At 38.3% G+C, this 14,549-nt stretch overlaps 1 protein-coding gene across 1 annotated transcript in view; it reads right to left on the bottom strand.

Annotated features, from left to right (window-relative positions):
* ADAMTSL3 (ADAMTS like 3) overlaps positions 1 to 14,549 on the bottom strand; it is a gene marked incomplete at its 5' end in the record, with an annotated part of 171,025 nt that overhangs the window by 92,049 nt on the left and 64,427 nt on the right. The window contains 2 exons of the mRNA XM_082290374.1: positions 409 to 454; positions 2,845 to 2,972. Of these exons, the coding sequence (XP_082146500.1) occupies positions 409 to 454; positions 2,845 to 2,972 (174 nt within the window). The remainder of the gene's footprint in view (positions 1 to 408; positions 455 to 2,844; positions 2,973 to 14,549) is intronic.

Here is a 14,549-nt window from a genome sequence, read left to right as displayed (position 1 = left end):
AGGGACCCAGGCACCCCTCTGCTCACATGAAGAGTGCCACTATATCACTAATGATCACAAATGATCCAGAGCTCAGTTTAATGCTTCATCTAAAAGACAGCACCCCCAGGAAAACCACTTGCTAGTTTAAGACAAGAACTGATTTGTTAATCCTCCAAAATGTGTAACTCTCCTAATAAGTGATATAAAACATTCTGAATCACAATTGGCACTATAATTTCAAAAGAAAATGTCCATTTGGGAAGTCTAAATTTGAGACCTCATGGTGTCATGCAGACTGAAATGTTTAAAAATGGTAATAATGATGGAAAGAAAATTATGCACCATAAGGTTTTAAATAAGAAGCAGCATTTCTTAAACTTTAACACATTTTTGAATGAGTAAAACAGGATTAAAGGCCAGACTCACGTTACTACTGCAGGTTTTGTATCGAATATTCCGACCTTCACAGTTCCTAAAAAAAAGAGTAAAAATGGTTACACTGTATAACAGCAAAACACAACCTTGCCTGTTTCACAGCTAGTTACTCTCTCGAAAATTAGGCTTTTATTGCTTCTGCCCTACCATAATCTGGACTCAAAATACAAAGTTTATATACAAAGGGGATCTGGGGATTCAACTCGTTACACTGCTGTCTCTCTTCAGCAAAGAACGTGTGACTTTTCCTTTAAGCCCAATTTACTGCAAACCTTATGAAAAACACATTTATTTTGTGAAAAGTGTCTCTCTAAGCCTGATCTCTGCTGATTATAACCAAGTTATTTCTAATAAATGGGATGCAACCTAGAGGAGAAGATTAGAATATGTGGTTCATAATTTTAAATTAAACAGAATTCTCATGGACTGCATGCATAATGTGCCCAGTGCATGTGAATCCTGAAATCCAGGCAATTCAGACCCTCTGTTGTTAGTAGCAGAAATAACAGGGATATAATAGAGTCATGGATATTTATTGTGGTCTCATAAATCTGGGGAGGTTGCGTTTCACACCTTTTTTTAAAGATACACTCTGCCAAGCTTCTCAATAAGAAACCAGCACTTTTGCACAGTGTAAGATATTCTTCTATGTTAAAAATGGCAAAATCAAGCCTTTGAAAGAAGTGAAAACATATTTCAAATGACTGGACAAGCAATTAGAGTTAGTGATTTCTCTAAAATCAGGAGCAGTGTTTTGGAATAATCCCTTCATACCAAAAGGATGTGCCTTACATTAAAGAATGAGTGCACATATAGCTGGTAATTTATATCTCTTGGACTAAATTTTCTGCTTCTTGCATGAAAATTGATAATAAATAATTTTTTTTATAATGTGTGAGAGAGATTGAAAAATAGCATTTGAAAAGGAAAAAAAAATGGATGCCTGAAGCAAGAATTCAACCAGCTCAAATTACAAATCTCAAATTTCCAATCTTTTGCAAGACTCACTGCATCACAACATGCAAGTTAAAAATGTTTACGATATATACAAACAGGAAAACTTTGTTTCACAATTGTGTGTCTCCTGGACATTACTACAAAAATCAAACATAGAAAAAACCTTTTAAACTATACATTTGTCAAAGTATGGAAAACACATGTTTTTCACAGGGGAACACATTAAAAATATTAATAAAACCACAGTGGAATTTATACTGCTAGAATTTACTGAGCTTGTTTCACAGTCCCTAATACATTGGTAGAGTATCAAGGCTTCTTACTGGAACTGCTGCTTTTCTCAAAGATCTTTGTGCATTTTTCACTAAAAGAAACAGGCAGTGCTTTAATCAATCATCTTCAGCTCTGTATTTCACACAGTGTGCCCTTAACTAGCACATCACGCTCCAAACCTTCTTTAAGAAAAAGTGATTTCCTGGATGATACTGCATTTAACTTAAAAAATCTCAACTAAATAAAAATTTCAACACAACCATCGGTTTTAAAAATGCTTAAAAATAGTTCAAGTAAAACAAGCAATTATGGATGCCAGCACAGATGCCTCAAAGCTGGCTGGGATCTCTTCTTGCTTGACTACAGGCCTCGTGCATTACTCCTACTTTTAGGATTGTCCCAACAAATCCTACACTAGCCCAGTTTTACTACTGAGGTGAAAGGCTTTCACTGCATGTGCTGTTCTCTTCAAGCCACACTAAGACTCATCCATGAAAACATATGGCTACCAGGACCACGGCAGAGAAAGAACTGGCAGGGAAGAATTGGAGAATCTATTGGAAATCAATTAGAAAAGACCTCTGGGATCATTAAGTCCAACCTGTGAGCCACCACCACCATGTCAATTTAGACCATGGCACCAAGTGCCAGCTCCAGTCTTTCCTTAAACACACCCAGCCAGGGACAGTGTCTGCACCACCTCCCTAGAGAGCCCATTCCAGTGGCTAATTACCCCTTCAGTGAAGAAATTCCTCCTAATGTCCAACCCAAATCTCCCTCGGTGCAATTTGAGACTATGGCCTCTTGTCCTCTCCTTTCCTAACAGAAAGCAGCATTTGATACATCCACATGAGCAGCGGGCACTTGAGTGTTATGTCAAATCGTGCCCAAGTGCAGGCTAATTTGTACACAGGTAACTCACCATTTGAGTCACATATGAGTAACATTTGAGAACTCCCCTCTCTAAATACTAAATAAATCATTCCTGCTATTCCACAGTCGTATTTCATAACATGTTAAAGTTCAGAGTGAAAGCCTAAGTTATTTATCCATTACAAACATGCATTGAAAGCAGTATTTTATAACATTTGATTTATCTGTACACAGCACTTGCTCTCAGAAACAGAAGCAACCAGAAGAGGATTGGAAATGTGGCAGAGCTGCAGAAGAACTCACACACATCAGCACGTGGCTTACCTGCCATTTAAACATCTCCTTAGAGAGTAGGAGGCTCCCCCTCCACAGGTCCGTGAGCAATCACTCCAGGCCCCCCAGGCATCCCAGGAATCATCCTTATCTTCATCTGAGCGGGTAGTTCTGGAGTTCTAAAGGAAAAAAGGAAAAAGGAAAAGAGAGGGGGGGAAAAAAAAATTGTTCTGTATACGTTTTACTGCTTGGCATTAACAGTACCAATTATGTTCCTTTGCTGCTTATTTACCAAATTTCAAATTTATTGTTTTAATATATAATAATTATGTGGGCAAAAAGCAGAGTCTTTGAAGATCCAGTGTATATGAGTTTTGCCTCCTGCCAAAGAACTGCTTTGCCCAAACACACTGTCATTCCCAACGCCTCTATGCCCAACACGCTGTGTAGGAGCCAAACAATCTCAAGCACGTGGACAAGGCACCATGTTCAAACAAAACGATGGGCTTGTTACAGTGAAACAGAACTTTTAGAATCCTATATTACACCCAGTTTAAGATTAAAACACCAATTTCTCTAACCACCGTGGTGATAGTCTGCACATAAAAATACCGCTAACATAAAGTAATGGCTTTTGGCATCATTATGAAAGCCAGACTGTGGATAAAAGTGAGGCAGTGAGTTATTTTTCTCAGGTGACAGAGAATATTGACCAATATTTACTCTGCCCCAAAAGCATCACAAATGAGAGAACATGAAGATTTGATCCAAGCTTTAATGAAACAACTATTTACGGCCAATTTTTTTATTCCCATTGACTTCAGTGGTCAACTTGTCAAAAAAAAAAAAAAAAGTAAATTGTTTATTAGAGGATTAGCATCTCTGTTTGAAGACTGAATTGCAGAAATTGGTCTAAAAACATCAGTGGCTCCTTAACTTTCTTGCTCTTATAAATTTACAAATTTTACAATCACTTACCGTAAAGCTTTAAAAGCATTCTTAGGCCAATCTACCATTCCAAAAGTTATAGAGCCCAGCTCTGCCAAGATCCCCGAGGAATTTTCACACTGATGTTAGGTTTACTTTATATCAGAAGCCAATTCTGAAACGTCTGACACTGAAAATGGAACCAACTGCCTTCAATCTTGACAAAAAAATCTCAGCACTTCCCAACAAGTCACTCGGCACACGAAAATGAATCAAGATGAACAAAAGAGTCACTTATTGCAAATTTATGGGTGCAAAATTAGTTTGTCCTCTGCAAGCCCAAAGGAAATGATTGGGTGTTCACATGTTGAGAAATGATTAAACTTGAGATATTAAAAAGGCAACACATGCCACTCTTTTTTAGAATAGCTAGTTTCTTTTGACAAAGCAGTGACAATGCCTAAAACAATCCTAACTTTATCATTGTATTAAAACCAGCCACATGATATTAACAGACAGAATGTCATCTAAAGCCCTAAACAAAGTCCAGTTGTTCACTTCCCAAACTGCTTTGATAAAAGCCATTGTTCTGAACTGTATCTAGTTAAAAAGCTGTAAATACTATGAGGATCAAAGCAGAACTTTATGCCAACAAAGCCTTCTTCAGAATCATTGACTAATTCAGTGCCCACAGTGTTGATTTAAGCTCCAGCTAGTTCAAACTATTTGTCCCATGGGAAAGAGTTAAAGGAGCTTGCACTGCCTTAGTAATTTACTAACAAAATAATACTGATTTACTAGCTGTCTGGTTTCATAAACTGTACACATTACAGTTGTCTTCACCATGGCACCAAACTGAAGTAAGATAAAGAAAAGATCACCAGCGTCATGATTTACACCAACAAAGCCTTGGAAACTCATTTAGGAATTAAATTGAGAGCTAATTGCAACTGGACACAAAAGGATATTATTGTACGTATTGTATTATTATTCACAGCTTGCTTGACTTCAGTTTTTCATGTTTTTATTGTCTTCAGTCATAATTCTAACATAGTTCAGCAGTGAAACTTTGGACCATATTAGAATAGTTTTTCCTTTAGTGGCTTAATTTCACAACAGACGAAGTGCAACACACACAATTTGCATATTCATTGTGGAAGTATTTATGTCCCAGCACAAACATAAATGTGTGCATGGACATGCACATGTGCACCCAAGGATGTAACACAACGAAGCCACAAGTGCTGTAGTGAATCCAGAAAAAATAACTTAAACCAGCTATAAACACAACCTAGATGGTTTGCTGCTCTTTACATAAAGCTGGGTGGGAAAAGACGTCACACTTCCACTGGACCCAGCCATGCTGGAAGGAGTTGTACCCCATGTGAACACAGGTTTAGATGCAAACATCGCAGCCAGAGCAATAGCTAAGGGTCTGTACCAAGTTTCTGCAGAAATATGGTTTATATGGTAAGGGTAGACTCAAAATATTTCATCCCAATCTAACTCCTTTTGAAAGGAAAAAAGTCACAACACTAAACATGGACCTGGGCAAGGATCACGTGAATCAGGGGGTAAGGGAAAAGAGACTCCTGAGTTTTGAAGCACTTGGTGACATAGGCAGAACCTGAAAGACTGAGATGACAGTCTGCCAAGGTGTCCTCGGGGTCTGAGGCCCAGTAATGTGCAACCTGAGTTCTCTGCTGACAACCCTTAACTGACAGAGACAGTCCTGTCCACAGAGAACTTCACTGAAGTGTGGCACTGGTAGATTTGAACAGAGGGGAAAGTGCTAGTGCCAGTTTCCCTCCTGTCCAGGGCTCTGTTTTTGCTTCTGTCACATATGGGCACACACTGTAACACCATGTTCTGCACATTATTCCTGTGTATGTGTTCTCAGGCCATACTCGCAACGTACTGCTCAAAGTAACCAAGTATAGCAGAAGTGGGCACTGAGGTAACATAAATGAAATCCAGATGTTAACAGGGCTGATCATTGCTCCAAAACAAGGGGATTTTTACTGTCACTTGTAACACCCAGTAAATAACAACAGCTACATTGACACACAATACAAAAATCAAACACAGTGCTGTCAGATGGAGGAAAAAAGATTATTTGGCCAAACTTTTGTTTGGCTGTTATGAAGGATGACATAATTGTCTTGAATTTGGTCATGCAGACTTCAAAGGAGAAGTGGTGCCAGAGAACGAAGGTCAGTTTATGCAGTTTTATTATTATTCAGACATCCATTACATAAGGCTTGGATATGTAAATGTTTAGCACTCAGCATAACAAAGATTCAGCTTCTCAAGAGCAAATGCTCTGAAACCTTAAATGTTTGTTTCACAGCGTTTATAGCATACAATTTTTCTTTAAACACAAATAAACATGAGGCAAGTCCACAGTATTTGACACAAGATTTACTGCAGCAGTATGTGCAATGGCATGTCGAGACCTGGCACACAGATCCATCTGCCAGAGTCCCCAGGTGACAGTCCCTCTGCCATGCACATATCAACACAAATCCTGCCCTGTGACAGCCCCTGAGCACCTCCCCAGGGCCAGGTACCCAGCTCTGTCAGGTTCTGGAAGAGTTTCAGTGTAACCTCTGGGCAGCAGATGTCCCAATGTGACAGAGATCGTGATAGATACATGAGAATGCTCCATTCAAACAGGTTGAAGTGATGTGGCTCACGAAATAAAGTCTTTGACGTTTCAAGTAAGGACTTGGACATGGAGGAATATTTACCAATACACCTGCTACTATGCCAGTGTCACTTCAGCTCTCTGGGTGGCTGTGCTTTTGTTTTTCTCATGGCTTCTTACTGAAGTGGTTGGTATTAATCCACTAAGGCTTGCCAAAGTCCGAAGGAGAATCACCAAAAGGAGTTACACTGGCACAATTATAGCATATTACTACTTAATAATGCATTTCTTATAATTACATTTCTTATAATTAAATACAGAATTTAGGTTCTTCAGATTAAATTCATCCAAGGGAGAGAACCTGCTGAAGGGTATAAACACCACTTCAGTACCACCAAAGGCCTAAATTAAGCAACACCCAAAGCTCAGTGCTGGCCCTTCTCCCAGGAGCGAATTTCATCCTTGATGGTGTTTTGAACGGAGATGAAGCATTTCCTTTTCATTGCTTCTTCCCACTCTCACAACCCATAAATACTATTAACACTATCCTGACTTTCAGAGACTTCCAAGGCACAAGGGTACATTGCTCTTCACTAATCTTCATGTGCAGCGCTGCACTGTGCCATTTGCTCCTCCTCATGCCTACAACAGCTCCAAACAGAGGTAGCACAAGGAATTATGGCACTGAAGGGAAAAATATCCTGCCTGAGTAGCTCTGTGATGCATTTCCCAGATTCTTCTTTCCAGACACTACACTTGGTGGAAGAGGTATCAAATTGCACTGATGACTGTATCCACGAGCAGGAAAGAACAAGTATTTACCTGCAGATAATCACTGGATATGCCATTCAGCCTCAGAACTGTACCCTTCACTTTTAACTCTGCCTGTTATGTCTAGAGCTTTGCAACAAGCTACACTAGAAATCTCTTTCACTGCTAAGGTCACATACAAAAATGATTTACACCTGTATTTTGCTCTCTAAGTGAGGTGTAGAATGCAGATTACAGATCTAGGAAAAACTATTTCACTTGTGGCAGCAACTAAATAGAAGAACAGTCAAAACATATTTCCAGACAAATAAGAATTATAAATAAAAGATCTTGCATTACCTAGTTTTAGCTTTAAAACTTCCACTTGTTTCCTTAAAACAGATTTCAAGATATTTCCTGATATATTTCTACTATTGCTGAGTGCATTATGTATTACCTAATTGTGCACTGTTTATGTCATTGAGTTTGATAAATCTTTTACTTCTATGTACCAAAGTAAATTATGTATTATTCTGTATGTTAAAAAGAACATATCTGGAATTTTAAAATCCTGGAGAAAAGACAATGCATCATTATTTTAGACTGATAAAAAACATCTGGGAGTAAATGCAGCTATTTTAAGCAGATGTTTAGAACTAATTAGTTTTTAAATTGTTAACATTATTTCAGTTACCTATTCCTTGCACTTGGCCTCAGCACTGCAAACTCACTGCAAAGTGGAACCCGTGCCCCAGAATAACAAGAGCTTTTCAGAAACACAAGCTGGTAAAGCTCAGTAACAAGGTGAATCACCAGCAAGGAATCAGCCAAAAGGCAAATGGACTTACTGAGCTACATGAAAAAATACATCTGGGGGCTCAGATGGACTTCAGACACCTCAGTGTTCTATTCTGCAATATATTTTCATTCTACAGAATTTTTGAATAAATTCAAATTTTGGAAAATAAAGCATGCACAAGTGTCACACACAGGAAATATTTACAGCACAATTCATTTTCATACTAAACTAAAGGCAAATCTCAGCATGTTTTTCAGTATTATACTGCATCCAGATTTTTCCATTGTCAGAGTGTTGCAAAATTTCATATTGACAGCACAGGCCTGCACTGCAGGAGTTGTCAGGACAGAGCTGGAGGTTTTGGCAGGTGGAGCAGGGATACTTGAGGCTTTTGGCATCCAGGAAGGGATGAAATGTTGCTTGGCTATTTGGCACCTCTGAGCTAAGTTGAGGCTTTTGGCACTGAAGAGAGTCTGTATCACCTCCTTCCTTCTTTGTGAGCAGTAACAGAGGGAACATGGAATTTGTGGGCATGGAGAAGAAATCGTGGTTCCCTCCCTAACTACTCCAAGCAGAAAGCAGCTGCATTAGAATACCTGGCACCTACAGCTATTGCTGCATCTAACTGCTAAGGACAGCACCTACACGTTACATTCCTGCTAAAAGGAATCAGCATTGAAGTACTTAAAGCATAATTAAGTTGCTATTTTTCAATTTCTGAGTTAATTACATTGTTCAGATGGTTTTACAAAAACTCCACACAAATTCTCTTTTATTCCCTGCTAACAGGTTTTGATGGCCTACACCAGAGTCCCAGGGTACCTTTTTATCCCATTGCTGACTTTGACAACAGAAGCACTTGCTTCTGGCCTCTCCTCTGAACAACAGCAAACCGTTTTACTTTCTTGGGTGATATTCCATAAACTATTATTTTGACAGACAAATGTCCAGCAAAGAGAGAAACCCTTTTAAAACCCTGATAAGCACATCCTGCAAGCACTGGTGCATTACATCACTGGCAATGCACCTGAAAATGTAGACTTAGTTGCCCAGATTTTCATTCATGCTTGCTCAACCAGAACCATACAAGCCCTGCATCTGCTTATCTGCAGTGGCAGATATTGTCCCACATTCTCCAGTATAAGAATATAGAGAAGATACAGTCCTGAGAACAGGGAGGAAGGCTATGCACTCACTTGGGTGATATTCAGGCAAGCAGGCAGTCCAAGTCTCTAACCATATTTTAAGAGCTTTTTGGTCCAATCATCCAGGACAGCTGACCAGGACCAAAAATATGAAAAACTTGTCCCTGAGTTTCCAGTATTTAGCTGTCTTCCAAGATTTAAAAGTACATGTGACTACGTAGATGGAAATATATAAATCTGAACTTTCAATACATCTCCATTCCTCTGAATGTGCCCCATCTTAAATGGAAACTACACTGAGAAATGTTTAGCATCACTCCAATTCCCTCCATTTCTAAGTGGTCTGGAGAATTATAACTTGAAGATTTGCACGTGCAGCTGGCAAACAGCTCAAAAGCCACAGAACCTGGGAAACACACAGAGGTTCTGAGAGGAAACATAACCAAGAAACCAATATAACTTTCAGCACACTGCCCACTTTCTCAGTAGCCAGCCTGAAGCAAACACTTGCCAGGGCTTGGAAGAGAGATAAAGGCAGAATTTCAAAATAGGCAAAAAAGAAGGAATGGCAGACTTTAAAGAGTTTATTAGAAACACGATATTCTTTTTAAAAATATCATTGATTATACTAACATCCCCAATGAAGAACCTAAAAGTTATATCCCAGTATGTAATAAAGTAATTTATAAATTATAATCACTAGAAAATGTTCTCTACAATATGGTATTTAAATACTCTGTCCTTGCATTTAGTTGTGCAAAGAAAACTTGGCACAGACATAATGAGAGTATTTTCACAGTACAAATACAATAAGTCTTTAAACTTTCTCTTTGCAGCTTTTAAGGTTATGCATTATGTCCATTTTACAGATGAGAATCTCACCTCAGGAAGAGGGATGAAGTGCATTGTGAGAGTAGCACAGCTGAGAATTTTATCTTAGTGCCCAAAGGCACATTTTCATGCATTTTATAGAGCTCTCCCACCTCCAGTTTTGCAACTCTAAACACTTCCCTTTCAAATATGGGTATCTACAGTAGGTACAAAGTGTGAAGGGGAAGACAATCTTCAAGACATTTTGACACATTAATTATCTCTGGGCCTACTTATAAATTTGCATTAACATCAGTCCATATATTTCCTGGAGTCCATAAAATAGTGGTAATTCATGGAAGCTTTACTGAATGCAATATTCAAAATTTGCACCTGGATACACTGGATTTTTCCACCTTCACACAGCACACCACATGGTCCCCATCCAGCACAAACAGTGTGACAGGTCAGCCAGAGTCCAACGTGCAGAATGCCTCAGGTGCATAATAGAAAAAGAGATTCCAATTTCTGGGAAGTATATCTGGCATTATTTTTTTGAATTAACTTATTAAATGTATTTGCAAACATCCAAATGAAGGTTCTTTTAAACACTTTACCATGCAATTTTAAAAACTGGTCTCACTTCAGCACATGCAGTGGAAAAACAAGAGTAATGAAAGGATGGGCATTATGTCTTTGAAAGACAAAGACCATCAGCTTTCAAAGATCACATAGGGGCACATAGGTGCCACTGTCAAATAAGCAAAATCTTTCCTGTTGAAGTTTATTTTTCAGGAGTTTTTTTCCCCCATATTCTGATGCCATATGAAATTGCACTCCTACTTCAGCGATCACATATTTTTCAATGCTTTTAAATAATGCTTTCCCCTTAAAAGAACAATACAAACAGAAAGAAATCCTCCTGATGGTCGGGTACCTATCACAGACTCATCTCCCCTTGATAAAACACCTGTGCTGGTTCAGGACTCCTCATGTCCTTCTTGATGTGTTCATTTGATGGAAACCCACTTGACAGTAGCTGAGGAAGTCATGCCAGGGTAGGGACAGCTATGACAGGAATGCTGCCGACCACTGAAGATCTACATGAAAATCAACAAGGCAGCAAACTTACAGTTGACTGCAGGAGAAAAGTGACTTGCTTCTCAGCCTACAGGTGAACTGTAAGAACCACAATCACCATCAAACTTCTCTCCTGCTGATGTGTGGTGGCCCAGGTGGCATTTGCCCAAATTACCACTGTAAAATCTGAAGTATGAGAAAGGCTGTTCTGCTCCCATGAATGCTCACACAACCCGAGCACACTCCCAGCATACAAGATTGACATAATGGCACCTCTTGCTCACACAACCTTATTAATTACTGTATTATGCCAAACTTGTTGAAGGGCTGATTTTCCAAGGCTCTTATGTACAAAACTTACAGACAGGTTATGGAAAAGTAAATAAAGAGGGAGTGTGGGCATTTAGAATTACTTATGGTGCATATTATTTCCCCTCACAGTTTATAACATCATAACAAGCTTTATTCCATCACAGTGACACATGAGGTATTTGATTTAAAGCAATACCCTAAAAACCATCACTTAAAAATACACAAGTCATTGACACTTATGTACAGTACCTTCACACACATGCTTTTGAAAGGTAAGTCATGTTTTCACTATTTGGTTACAACATTTTTTTTCCTTTTTTAGGAAAATGTTTAGAGAATTTACAATGAAAAAAACCCCACTGAAACCAATCCTTTTTCTCAGAAAAAAATTACTGCACCCCTAACTTTTAAAAGAGCCCCAATACATATATTTTAAAAATTTGTTTAAAATAATTTTCCTGACTTGAGACACTGTCTGCCAAGTTCCTGCTAAAAGCAAAATTTTATGGCTAACTGCCAAGCCTATGAATAAAAGGAGTTTATAGGGGAAATACTGACAGAAGAATAAACTGTAGCAAGAGCAGCCAGTATAGGAAAGTCTTTCTTGTGCATTTTGTCTCTACATAATCTGCAATATTCATAACCCTGGATATTGGGATATTGCACTTCTGCCTGCCTCAATTTTATACCAAGATTATCCATAGTGCCAGACCAATGATTTGATTATAGGTATTTATACCCCATCACTGAGATGAGCCATCCAAACTCCTCATTTGTGAACAAGTGATTCTACTCATGCCTCCTGCCTCACCCTGCTATTTAATACTACATGTAGCACTTTTAATGGTAATATTTCTATAAAAGTAATGCAAAGCAGATCACAGACCATAAGCAGATACAGCCTGGCAACAGAACAAATGTCAAAAGGAAAAATATTAAATACATATTGTGAGATGGCAGCAATTATACAAATCCTAAACTGTATTTCTGTAAATGGAGACAAGTTTATAAATTTAGAATTTCAAAGGAATTGTTTTATGCTAATGTATTTGTTACCCCTGATTTTTAAGGTAGATATCACTTTTTGAAGAACTGTTTTAAATTATTACATTGAAAGAGAGGATTTACTAAGCCTGTAACTGAAAAGCAGTCTGACTGAAATTCTGCCCAAAGTAACTCTAAAACTTGTCAGCCTGATCATGGTGCCTCTACTGTGGCATAAATCAAATTTAGCCAGATGAGTTTTCTTCTCAGAGAAAACAGTTCTTGCCCCTTTAACCATGAGCTGATCTTTGGGTGATATTAAGCAATGGCATAACTGATCCGAAATCAAAATATAATTTCAGTGTTTCTTTTTATTACTCATGCTTAAATTAGAGACAAATTTAATATTTGAGTTTGCTCAGCTCCACTGCCTCCAGCTGATTTCCTGCTCTTGAAGAACAGTTTCATTCATTGTTTGGAAGGGGTTGCTTTGCACAAGGGCAGCCTGACTGGAGGATGTTGGGAACCTTCCTTGGTGGGCACCTGCTCTGCTAAAAAGGGTCCTAAAGCTGCTGCTCCTCTGTCAGAGGGGTAACTTTTGTTTGATCTCTGGTAATTCACAGTCAAAAGCTTGCGCCAATCTGACTTCTCAAGCTTCCTCCAGCTATGTTCCCTCACAGGCACCAAAACACCCTTAAATTCTTCAGGAAGTTTCTTGGTTTTTTGGGGTTTTTTTAGATAATAATTTAAAAAAACCAACATTAAAATCTCCTACCTATATCTCATCTTGCAGAGGATATGCAGAAGTTCTGAGGGCAGATTTTGGATCTAACTTATGTACAGGGTAAGAAAAAGACTGTTGCTGAGAAAAAAAGGTCCACGTGCAGAGAACAGTTTCCCAGAAACGTATTTTATGTGGGATTAAAAATGTAATATTCTCTTGTCATTCCTTTCCACTTTGAGTCAAATAAAATATAATCCACTGAAACTCATTTGATATCTGGTGAATAGTTTTCCTTTTATTGATTTTCTAGCTTCCAGCTTGGGGAGGGAAAAAAACCTGTCTAGGGAGCAGTTACAATGGCAGCACAGCTCTAGATCCAATTCCCAAAGAAGCAAGAGAAAAAGAAAAAGCCACTGACTTCAAATAAAGGAAGATGAGGGCTTAATTACACATGTGGGGTAAAGACATATATTTCCCCATTTGGAAAAATGTTAGCACAACTTGCTTTCTCTTCTGTGTCCAAGTTCCTGGCTTTTAATTCTCCAAAGACAGAATTACCCAACAAATAGCATTCATGGGAGAAAAAGACAATTTCATTTATCTTGGGTTTGACTCTGATTTCGTTCCAGATCTCTACTACTGTGGATGTTTCACCACAGTATCTTTAGCACTCGGCACAGGGCAGCAGGCCTGGATATGGAATATTAGCATGACTCTTTCCATATCTGTTCAGTGCCAGTGTTTCCTATTATCAGTCCAATATTTTATGGTTATTGTATGAGCTTCCCAGCAGTACCTTCTCAAGTTCTGTAGCCTGAAACCTCCATTAACAGATGCTAAATACAATAGTTGTTTTTCACTTTTAGATCTTGTGAAAGCCCATAAAAATGACTGGTCAGTTTGTCCAATTTTCTGAAGAAATTTTCCAAGATTTGAATGGGCAACATATAAAACCACTAAAAATACTCTTGGCAGCTCATTCATTTGGATTATGTTCCTTCTGCCAAGCCAACTAATGAATAGCTTATTCCAAGATAGGACTTCCGCATGAATTTTTTGTAGTAAAGGTAAGAATATCTATTTATAAAATTCCCTGGTTGCTTGTATTTGAAAGGTTTGGAGGGGAGGAGTTTTTGGGGGGTTTCGTGTGTTCTGGGTTTTATTATTAAAAGGGATATTGGCATTTAGACTTAAGGAAAATTTGTATAAATAAATCAACCAGCAAAGTCCCTTTTTGTTTTTAATTCTGCCATATACTCTGGTAAATGAAAGACAACCAAAATATCACTGTCAGGCACTTAGTGAATAAAGCTCGATATAAAAGCCATTGAAACTGATGGAAACTCACTTTGTTGGGTTTTTTATAGGACCTACAAGAACCCCTGAATTCCATCTCAGATACAGTCAAACTACAGATGTGGATGTGTTTTCTTACACATATGGGCAGATAACGATCAAAGAAGAGGGGGAAAATCTCCTACATACTTTTCTCAACTTCCTTTCTTTTATCAGTCTCCCCCAGCTATAAAATATTTGTTTAGAGTCTAGAATTATGCTTCAAATACCCTCAAAAAAGAT

This window comes from Coloeus monedula (genome assembly GCF_965178545.1).
Source record: "Coloeus monedula genome assembly, chromosome: 14".
Taxonomy (NCBI): domain Eukaryota; kingdom Metazoa; phylum Chordata; class Aves; order Passeriformes; family Corvidae; genus Coloeus; species Coloeus monedula.
The sequence above is the reverse complement of the archived record's forward strand: the minus strand, read 5'-3'. Positions and strand labels throughout refer to the sequence as shown.